At 45.6% G+C, this 12704-nt stretch overlaps 1 protein-coding gene across 1 annotated transcript in view; it reads right to left on the bottom strand.

Moving 5' to 3' along the window:
* Mthl1 (adhesion G-protein coupled receptor methuselah-like 1) overlaps positions 1-1377 on the bottom strand; it is a 155199-nt gene extending 153822 nt beyond the window's left edge. The window contains exon 1 of the mRNA XM_072000643.1: positions 322-1377. Within this exon, the coding sequence (XP_071856744.1) occupies positions 322-857 (536 nt within the window). The 5' untranslated portion in view covers positions 858-1377. The remainder of the gene's footprint in view (positions 1-321) is intronic.
* Between the last annotated feature and the right edge of the window lie 11327 nt (positions 1378-12704).

Raw genomic sequence — 12704 nt, 5'->3', positions numbered from 1 at the left:
TGCTTCTAGATAAAACGTAATAAACGCAAATAAAAAACCCAATGCGAGTATATCATAAAATATTATAGTTCGAAACATTAATAGCTAAAACCGTAAAAGTTTATGTAAACGTGTTATGAATCGATACTTGAAAATATCGTTTTTCCTCGTAGTTGTGCAGCGTATCTATTCGTAAACAGAACGCTAATATCACTGGATCGTCCAATTATCCTCGACGTGTCTTATTACTTTTGTTTTCAAAGCAATCCCTATCGCAGGAATCAAAGAAACGTCAACAAAACCTAACGCAACGCCTCAAAACACCCAAACTCTAAAACTTACTCTTCTTCGTAGAAAGTCGCGTTTTCTCCGCAGCATTTTCTAATACGTGGTCTCATGGTGGCAGCCGCGTGGTTTCCTTCCGTTTTATTCTTCATACAAACTAGAAGAGCATTAGAATCGGCGCAATACTCGCTCGGCTCGAATCTTTCGTTCGCGTGGATGTCGATGAGCACGCGGCCGTCGTCCATGAGCACGAACGGATTGGTGATTCGGTAGGGTACGTAGATCAACGCAGAATTCTGATCGCAAACGGGCCTCCTTCCCTCGACGATGTCCCATTCCATGGGCGGTTTCTCCAACATATTTGCCTCGGAAGGCGAATAGATAATGGGTTTCCATTCGTTTTTGGTCGGTCTGCAACGAGTCCTCGTGTCTGTCTCGTTGTCAGATTCTTTCACCAGTTCCTCGTTGTGTCGACAACACTTGAGAATGGTCAATCTCGGTTTCATAGGCACGTTCACGGGTTCGCACAACACCGGGATCGCAATGGTCCAGAGAATAGTAAGGTAATAAATCGTCTTCATAGCGAAAATCATTTGTAAAAAGTAAAACGATGGACAGACGAGTAGAATCGAAGAATAAAATCAGACGAACATTACACACAAGTTTCAGTCGTTCGACAGTCGTTTCGTAAGTTTCGATGTTTGGAGAATTGCACAAGTCACCGTTGTTAAAGTTTCGCGAATATATCAAACATCCGATGGGATTTACGAAATTCACTCACTCTTCGCCAAGAATATTCGACCGCATATTCGGCGTAGAATACACGAGAGTTCGAAGTCGTTTGTTTGGATCGCGCGACTATCGTGTTTATAAACAGCGTACACCAAATGTTCGATGTTCACTAAACGATCAATTTATTCGGTAAAATGGGAGGGAAAGGCAAGCGTGTTTTTGCATCGTTTCGATCGCGATACGCCTACGGAATTTAATAGCGTGGACGAAAATAAGCACGAAATGCTCGGAGTAAGAGGAATTTTGGCGCGTCTCTGTAGACAATCGGGTTCGAAATCGGACGTGACTCGCTCGCTCGAAGGTATCGGAGTTACTGAAGCGGGCCGACCACGCGGCTCACTCTCGAGCCACCGGCGGCAGCGTGGCCTGTGGTTGCGCGCGCAGCCTCCCGCCACTCCCGCCCTTATTCAACCATCTAACCTTCTTCTTTCTTCGCGACGAACCTCCTCGACTACCGTGGGGTGAGTTGGCGCGACCACGTGCTCGCTCCCACCACACTTCCTTTCCGGAAGTGCAACGGTATCTTGCGTGAGTCCTTCTGTTCCTCCTTGGGAAACCACCCGCGTCTCTGGTTCCTGCTTAGGATCTTCTTTTCCTTATTTTTATACTTTCGTCTTTTATGTTTGTATAAAGGAATTAAATTACGCATCAAGCAAAATAATGAAATCCTGCGTTGTTAATTAAATTATCGCTTCCTAGAATTTTCTTCTTTTCGCCAACAGTATCCGTTTAATTAAATAATATTTCCGTAACCTTCCTATCTTTTGGCTTTTCCCCAAAAGTTTGTTTGAGTTATGTTACTCGAGATATGTAACGGGAAATGTATCAGCGTGGATTCGTTTTCAAAGGAATTAGCTTTAGTACCGAAGATGAGAGTCGCTTTTCGATGGGTTCGAGAGATTCCGTACGACGGAAACATACAAACGCATCGACCGATGTTCGATGAGACTGGCTTCGATGGTTTGATTAAAAATTACGTATGTATTAGATAACCGCGAGAATCGGGAAATTTCGCACGGTAATAGGCAGGTTAAACGAGCCGAGAATCCAGCGAGAATCGCTCGTCCAGATCTGGTAGGCGGCCGCGCGCCGCTTCCGGGAAGATACAATGCTCGAACGGAATCTGTGAGAAAATACACAGCACCGCCCTTGCGTTCATTATTATTGACAAAATAAATATGGTACTATCGTGGCGGACATGGTATCGCGAAATTACCATCTCTGCCTATGTATTTTCAGCGCGCAAACATCCTGAACCATGGCGATGTATCGGTGGTGAGTTCTGATCGCGTGCAGGTCGACGATGATAATGACCGAGAATCAAGGTAACAGTACGCAAGATCAAGTCCATAAACTATCCTCCGAGGCTGCCTACGAAGATCCGCTGCCGGGGAGCACACTTTCCACGTAGTGCTCAGCCGCTCGTTTGGGTAATTTATGGTCGCGTTACATTCGCGCGAGATTAACAGTGTACCGCTCGATCCCGTTCAACGAAGCCAGATCGGCCAGCAGACGGTGTTCTGTGAACACTCTTTCGATCTCGTTACCGTCTATTCCCTCGAATCCAGCCGTTTCATCGATTCTCCTCGAGTTTAAGTCCATATCGAGAAGAACCTTTTAACAAACGAGATACTTTGAAGCAGCAGCACCAAAGTATTTCGTAATTAAGGAGTATACAGCGTATACAAAAACAGTATGGTAGAAGGTTTTTTCGAATACTGGCATGACGCGGCCAATTTGGTTAATGGTCGATCGTGATGCAAATACCAGGCTTCCAAGAGTTTTTAGGGTGTAACACTGTTGAAAATTGATTCGAAAGACGGGTTCCATCCAGAATGGAAGCTTTCACGGTAAAAACCGCTTGGAAGACTCCTTTTTAACCCCTTTAAGGAACGAACAAGACGCTGTTCCGAGCCGACAAGCGGAAACGCTTTAAAAGTTTCGGACGGCGCCAATTAAACTTCTTCGCCATTTCTGCGTGACGAAAATTGGAAATTTATGTCGCGGTGCCGGTGCCGGTGGCGGCGGTGTGTCTGCGAAATTTTGTCAATTAAAGTGTCCTTAACGTTCGGGACGCCGAGTTGCGCGACCCACGGAAAAACCTTGGAACAAGGCGTAAAGGGGTGGAAAGGAACGAAGGGTGGGAAGAGGCGAGTTGTTTGTCGCCGGACTAACGGCTCGCACTGTTTCTTTTTGGTTTTTCGCCTTAATGCGAAGCTAATAGCGAAATTAAGGGCGGAGATGTATGCCGCAATTAAGCGGCTGTCCCATGGTGGTTGAAATATCGCGCGAGCGCCGCTCGAATACGACTGCAATCGGAACTAGCCGATAAAATCGTTTTTCAAATTTCGTAGGAACGCACGAAGCGGAGCGTACCACCGTGCCGCCGCGATTCCGCGCGCTGCACCCAGTTAATAGGAAGCTTTGGAATTCGGAGCAGCACCGGCACGCGTAAATCACGTGGATCCAGAAACGATCTCGCTCCATCTCCTATCTCTGTCTCTGTCTCGGGTATGGGTCGCGATGCAACGCGTGCACGCACGTTAATAGGTTTGCAAGGGGGTGCACGCACGCCCAGCAACGTCCCTAAACGTAATACAGATTTTATCTACCCCCGTGTGTTGCCGGTGGTCGTCTAGGTTGGTCGGGTAAAGGGTACGGGCCAGACGGTTTGATCCAACGCAACGTTGCTCTCTCGGACGATTTCGAAATCCGGCGAAATCATTGTTCGATCGACCGTTACTCATTAAGGGAATCGAGGATGCGCCGACGATCCTATCGCGAAAATAATGCGCTCCGGGCTGCACGATAATGCATCGTCCCCCGCCCTCATCAACTCTCGTCCACCCCCTCTCTATTTGGTTTATTATAAATTGTAAAAGCGATCGCCAAACGCGGTTTTGTTTTACTAATTGAACGATGGAACAATGAAACGAAGCGGGAAAGATACGTAACGCGGTTGGCCGCGGCGCCGAGCCAAATATTTAGGAGTCTCGGATGAAGCGTCGACGATGATGATTACGATGGTTTATGTGGCGCCGCGGATTCGTCGAATTTTCGCTAATGTACGAATTACGCAAAGTACTCGTACGTTGTGGTAAAAATGGTCTTTAAACGACACCCGTGATTTTCATTCTTCCCCTTTGATTTCAAAAAGCTTCGCGCTGCCATAAACACATTCACGCATTCGTTTTGACTGAGAGAATCGCCTGTTATATTCCGGCAATATATAAGTTAGAATAAGAATGCAAAACACGTAGAAGGAACGTCGTGGAAAAAAGGGGTAAACGCGAGGCAATAAAGTTACTCATGCGGCAGGCTCGATGATAACGTCGTTCGATTACGTCGCAATGTCGTAAAAGACTCTTCCTCGTCGTAAAGGTTACGCCGGGGTCTCGCGAGCTAATCTCGAGCCCCATAAATACGAGGACCCATGGGAGTAACCGTCGTCGATCATAGTGATCTCGAAACAGGGAGCAACCGGGGAAAATTAACACGCTTCTTGTCGAAAGAACAGCTAGTCGTTTACCATCCTGAGATAATCGTTCGGTGGCCTCCAGAGTTTACACGAAACTGCCAGATTCTGTGCATTTATCCAAGGCCATCTATATTAAGCGTTCTATTTAATTGCACGGAACGTCAGCTTAGTCGCGTACATTCTCCATAAATGCTTTTTCTAGTAGCAATTTTCTTCGTCTTTATCATCCTACGATTAACTACCACGAGATGTTCTTCCGCGAAAATTAAAGATGATATCGTTTTAATATCGGCGCCGATATAATTTTCGAAAAAATACCGTCCCCTGGCTTTTGCGCCGATTAATTTCGTTGCACGACGTGATACTCGACGCAGTAAAATTTATCGCGGCGTGACCAAAGAACGAAGGGCTGGACGGAAGTTTTTCCAACGAGCGCGATTATTACATAGCCAGAGGAGGGTTTCACGGTTGATCGGGGATGATTAAAATAAGCTTCGTTAATTAAAGATCCTGGCCGGAGTGGCGACCGCCTTTGCGATTACTGCAAATTCGCTTAATTCGTCGCTGATGATCCTGTTAGCTGGAGATTTTCATTACGCAGAGTCGTCGAGGAAAGTCAGGTGAAAGTGGAAGATATACGCAGGCGCGATTAAAAGTGGAAACGTCCTGGCGTGCTGAAAAGGGGGCAACTACTATTAACGAGTGCCTCTTCCTTTCCTTTCTCCCCTTTAATATCGTTCGCGAGCATCGATTCGACGTGAAACCATCCACTTCGAATCGGCGATCTGATCGATAATTACGAGCGTGCAACTGTCTCGCGAGATCGAGTTATCAACGGTGTGCCGGGAGGAGAAAAAATATTGCACGACTACGGAACACCGTTTCGGCGTGAAAACTCAATCGTAATGGCCTATAAACGCTCCCCATAAAGATCATAACGGTACATTAAACCGAGTATCGTGGACGCCACGGTACCGCGAAACTTTCGTGCGCTCTAATCTCTTCCTGCAGAGCTACGTTCAACGTTCTCCCTTTCGTCTTCTTGGTCTTGTTTAGAGGCGTCTGAGGGGAATTTAAGGCGGTGCTTCGGACCAGAGCCGACCGTGCATATCGGAAGCACGCTCGAGCTAGGCCGCTACCACCGATGCATGGTATCACTGGAAATTTATGGGCCGATTGCGCTGTCTGTACGCTCTATGCGCTCGTCGGTCAGCTCGTGTACAGTCTTTCCGTGATACCATGCGCCCGCTTCCTGTTTTCCGCAATTGCTTCGCATGTTTTCAGCGATTTTTCCTAGCTTCGGTGGCTGTTGCCATTATCGAAGGTAATTTCTACCCAGCAACGATCTTTTCATATGAAAATCACAAATTCCGCAGGAAAAGTGGCAGGTACGAGCTTCGACCTTGTAGTAAGTGGAATTTAAAGCGAACACGAACACGCGAGTCGAGTTTTGTAAAGCACTGGCAATGCCCATCCGGACGTGCAAAGCAGCTTGGGTTTCAAAGGGACGAACAAAAGGTCCGAGTTAAAGGTTACTCCGAAAAGGTTCGACTAATTGCGATTCATAGGCTTCACGACATCAAGCGGATCGGTTTCACCAGGCAGACAACCGTGGAATTTCTAAACGGGCAATAATTGACGCAGGTATACGCGGCTGGATTGCAACAGGCCGTTAGGCCTTAGCAACGTATGATGACCCGTAGAAGCGAGGATCGTAAAGCAGAACCTCGATCCTAGTTACGCGGCAACGAAATCTCGTTTCATTATTTCCACATCTAGATAAGCGACCCTTTTCGTCTATACCGATTTTATAGACAATTTCCTGTCGAAATTGTCGAATATAGTTGTCTGTTAACGAACAATTTCGTTTTGCGATAGTAAAGCTTTTCGAAATAGTAATAAATTAATTGGCGTGCCAGTGTCTTTATGGCTTCCATACAACTGCTATTGATCGGTAATTAACGTTTCCGAACTTCCAAGATCGAAACAACCAATTTGAGGCGTTTCGCAGGATATAAATTCTTTCGTAGCGTACATGAAAACGGTCATCTCTTTGTACACCAGAACGACTATAACGACTATAATTTCTAACTTGTATTATCGTTGAACTGCTAACGAAGGTAGAAATAAACTTGAAGAAACACAGCTGCCTGCGAGCGACTCTAACTTAGATTAATAGATGATCTTACTTAACGATATAACTTACAAACTTGCTATATCATTTCCACCTGCGATACATTCCGAAAGATACGAAAATCCCTTAAACCGGAGTAAAATTCCGAAGCGCGAATTCGTGAACGGGGCAGAGGAAAGGGACACGTAAGAGCCTCCTGCTCGACGATGGAATCTTTGTAAACTCAATTTTCTGACTGGCGCGAGATAAGGGCTGGTCTCTTCCGCCAGCACCATAGCTGGGAACAGCGACGCCGCCTACCACCCTCGTCACTTTGATATCGATGAGGGTAATTTACGCGAACATTGTTGGCAAAGAAGATTGATGCGTCGAGTGCGTGCAAGGGTACCTACAGGGCCTGCGGCCGTTTTTCATCCTTTATTTTTCTTCCTTCTTCTCTCTTTCTATCGTCTCTCTTCATCCCTTCTTCTTCCTCTTTCTCTTTCTCCCGTTCTCCTCGTGCTATCTTTTTCTACTTTTCCCTTTTTCCGCGTTCCCTCCCTCTCTTCCGCTTCCAATCTCTTTGCCATTCCCCTCCTATTCTTCAGGGGCGAGCTGCATGATGAATTGCGTTTCGACGCTCGACAGGCTTGTACGATTGTCCTTCGAGACTGCCCCGTCATTCGATCGTATTATCACGCGCGTGAAACTTGGCGCCCGGTCTCTTTCGACTTCGTTACGAGTTCACCGTACTCCGTAATTTCATTTTTCGGCTAGAAACAAGTAGCTCGTTCGTTGAAATCCAACGTCTGTTTATCTATTTTTGAAATGGATGTATAGAATCAATATCGGCTACTACTCGATCATGGTCGAATTTACGAAGCCAAAGGGCTGTAATTTCTGGAACATTTGCCAGGCTTCCTGAGCCGACAAGTTTCCGGAAATGGATATTTCATTGGGTGATACTCGCACGGGCCACGTGCAATAGCGTGAAAATGGCGAAAACATTCGGCGACGGAAATATCATTTGCTTCGCGGAATCGGATCTTACCGAAAGAATTTCGTTCGCGTCAGGTTACCGCGTTAAAAAAAATGGTAAACGAGGAATCGATGAATTATTAATAGGTGGCAAGTTAATCGATTGTTTCGTAAAAGACGAAAATCATACAAAATTTCTGCTATCTTTCTTCGACATCAACGTTTCATTACGTTTACGTTGATTCAATTTCCTTAATAATCTCGTCAACATTTTTAATGGAATTTCTTAGACGTTGTATGTTGGAATATAAAAATATTTGCTCGAGTAATGGACGATTTGTTATTCTCCGATGTTTCATCGTCGCATTAAATATGTCGATCAAGTTCTATACACGGAATATGTTCGGGGAAGCTTCTCTCGCAAGATAAATCGCAGATATCACGATGAATCACACCGACGACGTGTACCTTCTATCGTCGTCTTCGTCGTCTTCGTTGTTGATCGTTCACGGCGAAGACGGAACAGACGCTAAGCGAGTTCCGGACGTAAACCATCGCGTTTGTATAATGAACGGAGGAAAACGAACGACCGTGGAGTTCCCCGTCGCGAGATCGTGACAGGTCTTATCTACGATCGTGATTGCGTTGAATGAGCTATATAGGGACGCGCACTTAATACACCCTCGTGCACGTTGCGCACAATGCACCCTTGGTCGGTGCGCGATTCTCAGATACCGGATTATCAGATGCGCCAAGCCTTAAAATTTTCCCAAATATCCGGCAGATATTCTCGCGCGAAGCATCGTTAAAATACTCCACGATCTTTCGCGAATATTGCTAGTTTCAGCGATGGGATAAAATTCAATGTACATTCACGAATCGAAAAATAAAACTTTTAACATTCGAAGAAGGAAATACAAATCATTCGATATCGTTTTCTGTGATTATTATCTTGTCTACGTCGAACCTTGGAAATCTGTTCCAATACAAATAGTACTTGCAACAGATTTAAGCTGATCGGTAGTTACTTTAAAGAGCCTTGAAGCAGCGCTTCGTCCGTGATTTTATCCGAGTAATACGTATACAGTATTAAGAATCTTTGAGAAGACTTTTATCATTAAATCGAAAGAGGAAGAAATTTATGAATAGCCTTTGAAGTTTTCTAGAATCGAAGTAAGTGTTTCAAAGCGTGGTAGATCGCTATCAGGTAGGAGTTTAATCCCGAAAATCAAGCACGAAATTTGCCAGAATTTTACAACAAAACGGTTCGCACTCCTCACTGTCAGGGAAACTTCGAAACTTTCGCAACATCGGATCCTGCTGCGAGTCGCGTTAATATTAATAGCATCGTTTTTCTGGCATGTCTGCCGGCAAGAAGGTACGCAGGCACGGAGAATGAAGTTAGCGTTTCGGCTCGTTACAAGATGCATAGAAATATGAAAATTTAACCGGTCGACAAAGGAACCAACAACGGGCAGAATGGAGCTCGTGAAAATCCAAGGCCGCGATTTTCTTGAACGAAAGACATCGTAAAATGTGAACGTAAACGCACGTTCGTTTACCACACGGAGGAATCCGACATTTCTTGAACAATCGTTTGTTTCGTAATTGTTATCCTGCTTTAACGTTTAACCGCTACCGTTGGGTAACGGGCAATTGAAACAGTTTGCACTTTCGGGTCAGATCGTTTAATTTTAATTTGCACTCCGAGTTTTACGGTAACAGAACAGGAAAACAGGTTAACAATAGAACAGGAAAAATGAAAGTTTCTCTTCTATGTCACGAAAGAGGAAATATTATATTAGATTGTCCGAAAAGTTTCTTTCGTTTCATAAGGTGATAATGGATGAACAAGAGTTTCTGTTTTATATTATTTTATTGAATTAGGTCTGATCCATTTCGTTCTATTTCTATTATTATGTTTGTACATAATTCAATAAACTAATATAAAACAAAACACATTGTGCGTCTATTATTTCCTTATAACACGAAAGAAACTTTTCGGACAACTATATGCCTGTAATTATCTCGAAATTACGGTTACGGTAACTATACCAGTTACGAATTGAAATCTTTCGATCTATTATTATTATCTCTTCTCACCGATCTATGAAGTAGCAAAAATCGAAGTTGCTGGAAGTCGTGAGTCGTCGAGCAAAAATTAAAGATATCGATCAAAATTGTCGGGTCCGGGGTTGGAGAGAAAAGAAATGGCTGTCAAGGGTTGACGGAGAGCTTTCCATCCTCCGTTCGGTTCCGGCTGCGTAGGCACCCCAATCGAGTTCGTCTAACGCGATCCAACGTTATCCGCCGGAATACTCCTTCGCTTCTCTCTCTCTCTCTCTCTCTCTTTCTCTCCTATCTCTTTTGTCCCTCGTCTTGGTGGCAACCCTCGCGGCGTTCGTCCCGTCGTGAACGCTTCCACCCTCGTATCGTGGGCCACGTCGAATTCACCAGCAGCTTGCCCAGCCAGTGAAACGAGCTTCGACACGGTAGAACGGAGCTCGGCAGCTGCCTACCATGCTCGCGGTGCACCATGCTGGTCCTGATGGATGCTTTCACGCGTCTCTACCGCGTAACACGTGTTTATGCAGGGTGCAAGCAGCATCCTTCCTGACTCTCGATTCGGTCGCCTTTCTCCCGGCCCAAACTTCTCTTCCATCTCGTTCTGCCTTTCACTGTCCCTTTCTGTCTGTTTTCATCGTTTTCGTACGTTCACGACGAGAGCCAAAGTCCCCTGCAGCCTCTACGACGATGACGACGATCCCTTCTTCCACTTGTTTTTTGACAAAGAGTCACACGGTTCGATCGTGGCGTGGGGAAGCTGCCACGAGTTCCACAGACTAGCAACGGTCTCCTTGATATTTTTTTCCCTTTCATCTCGATGACGTGGTTCGAGGGATCCCGATACCGAGTCTCGGTAATAGGACTTCGGGGGTAATGACGACTGGACCGGATGAGACCGAATAAAACGTCGTACGCGGGCCTCTTTCGTGGCGTTGCTTGGGGAGCGAATCGATCGTATCCTCGATACGATGACAGAGATGCATCGGTCGCGTAATATGAATTATTAATGGAACGAAACTCCTTGCATCGGAGGAGACATCGATTAAAATACCGAGAACAAAGAGCAGGTAGATAGATCAGCGGGACGAGCAATTTCTTAATACCATGCTCGATCAACGAAATCGGGTAACGCGAGTCGTTCTCGAGAAGGATGATCCGTCGAGTTAGACGACGATCGTCGTGGTTAAAATTCATGACGGCGAAATGCCGAAAGCTGGCACACCGACATCTACATACATTACAATTTTATAAAAGTCTCGGAACAGTGGATTTGCATGGTTCGATCACGCGATCCTTACGAGCCCTACGAGCTTCGAACGTGGATGCTCGGAAGTTGAGGGTTGGCCAACGCACAACGAGCCGTTTAATTATTTTTATGTAAATGGCAAACGCCACCGGCCGGGGATTACTCTTGCAATTCCGTAGGATGAACGATTCTTGGGGCACGCGTAATGTTGCGAGCCACGGGGGTTACTGGAAGGCCTCGTGGGGATGTTTACCCCTCGGTTGGCCGCGCGTCGATCGCACAGAAACAGATGGCTACGCGTTTCTCGACGAGAAATTCGTCTGGTGCGCTTCTTTCGCGTGGTCGGAACGTCCCGTGTCAAAAGGGAAGCTTCCACCACCCCGGGGAATAACGATGAAGCTTCGCTGGATGCTCCAGAAGATACAGAATACGAATTTCAACGCTGTGAATTTACAATTTGACGAGCAACGGAGGAGAAGGAAGAAGAGCTTCTCGGAGGAGAATTTATATCAGGGTGCTGCTCCATAAGTAATCTCGTGTTTAGGTATGTTACTCGGAACTTGCTTACGTGATTGTAAAAACAAAGTTCCTTTATTAACGAATAACGCTGCAACTATTTAACCGAAGAATTATTTTTAACGATGGATCGATCGATCGCTGCAAGGTCTTTTGTTCCGCTAAATTTCCTCCCGATAGATACGAGATTTATTTACGAAGATAATTAAGGCTAGTTTATGATCCTTCTATCATTCATCGACGTCGCTTTTATTTAACCGAAAGCTCGTTTTTAAGCCGGTTGAGTTAATGCGGTTCTTCAGGCGCCCCGCTCATTTTAGACCGATTTGCATAATGACTTTCTTATCACGCGTATAATAGAGAAACTTTTTACGAAAAACTTCTGCAACGCGAGGTTAAGATGAACTGTTAAGCGGCGTCCTGGAACGCAAATATTGAACGACGTCTTAGCGGCGGCGGCAGTAGCGAAAATAACCGTAGCGTCCACCGATTAATTATCAAGCTCGGTTCGCTTGCTCTTTAAACAAAATATCCCTTGTTTAACGAAGGATTACCAGGGCTCCGGTAGTCGCAACTTCTTCCATGATCTATAGGAAATCCGATATCCGACTGCGTTTCGGAATCAGTGACCGGCGAAAACAGCGGGGTGCGTTCCGCTTATTACCAGTTTCGCTACCCACGAAATCCCGCAGCTTTTCCTACGATGACTAACACCCTTGGTTTATGTTTGCCTTGACGACACCCGCGTGTTTGCCGAGAGACAATAAACGTGGTCATTTTTGCCACGACGTTTAATCAGCAAACAGCTAACTGGCCTCGACGATTTCAAACTAAGACTCTCTCTCGGCTCTCTCTTTCTCCGAGTATCTAATTGCCTGGAATAATTGAAACAGTTCTACGGATACTCGTTTCAACCTTCTCGATGCATAATTTTCTTTAACGACCATTTTAAGCAATACAGCGAATGTCCAACGTATCCACGCCCATGGTCGTTTGTCTCGGCAAAGACAGGCAGTGAATTTTGTAGAAAAAAAAAATATAAGAGAAGAAAGGAATAACGAAAAATCTCAGGGAATACTAATTGACACGTGGGAGAGAGGAAATAATCGTGGTGGGCGTCGGATGAGATAGCGACGACTGCTTCAGGGCCTGATGCAACGCCAACACGACGACCGCCTCTGGGCCCAGCAACGTGACACGCGACGGTATCTCTTGTCTTTCACTTCGATACGTTACAGATTTTTTGTACT

Source organism: Bombus fervidus, chromosome 3 (assembly GCF_041682495.2).
Source record: "Bombus fervidus isolate BK054 chromosome 3, iyBomFerv1, whole genome shotgun sequence".
NCBI lineage: Eukaryota > Metazoa > Arthropoda > Insecta > Hymenoptera > Apidae > Bombus > Bombus fervidus.
Note: the sequence above shows the minus strand (reverse complement) of the source record. Positions and strands in the feature narration are given on the sequence as shown.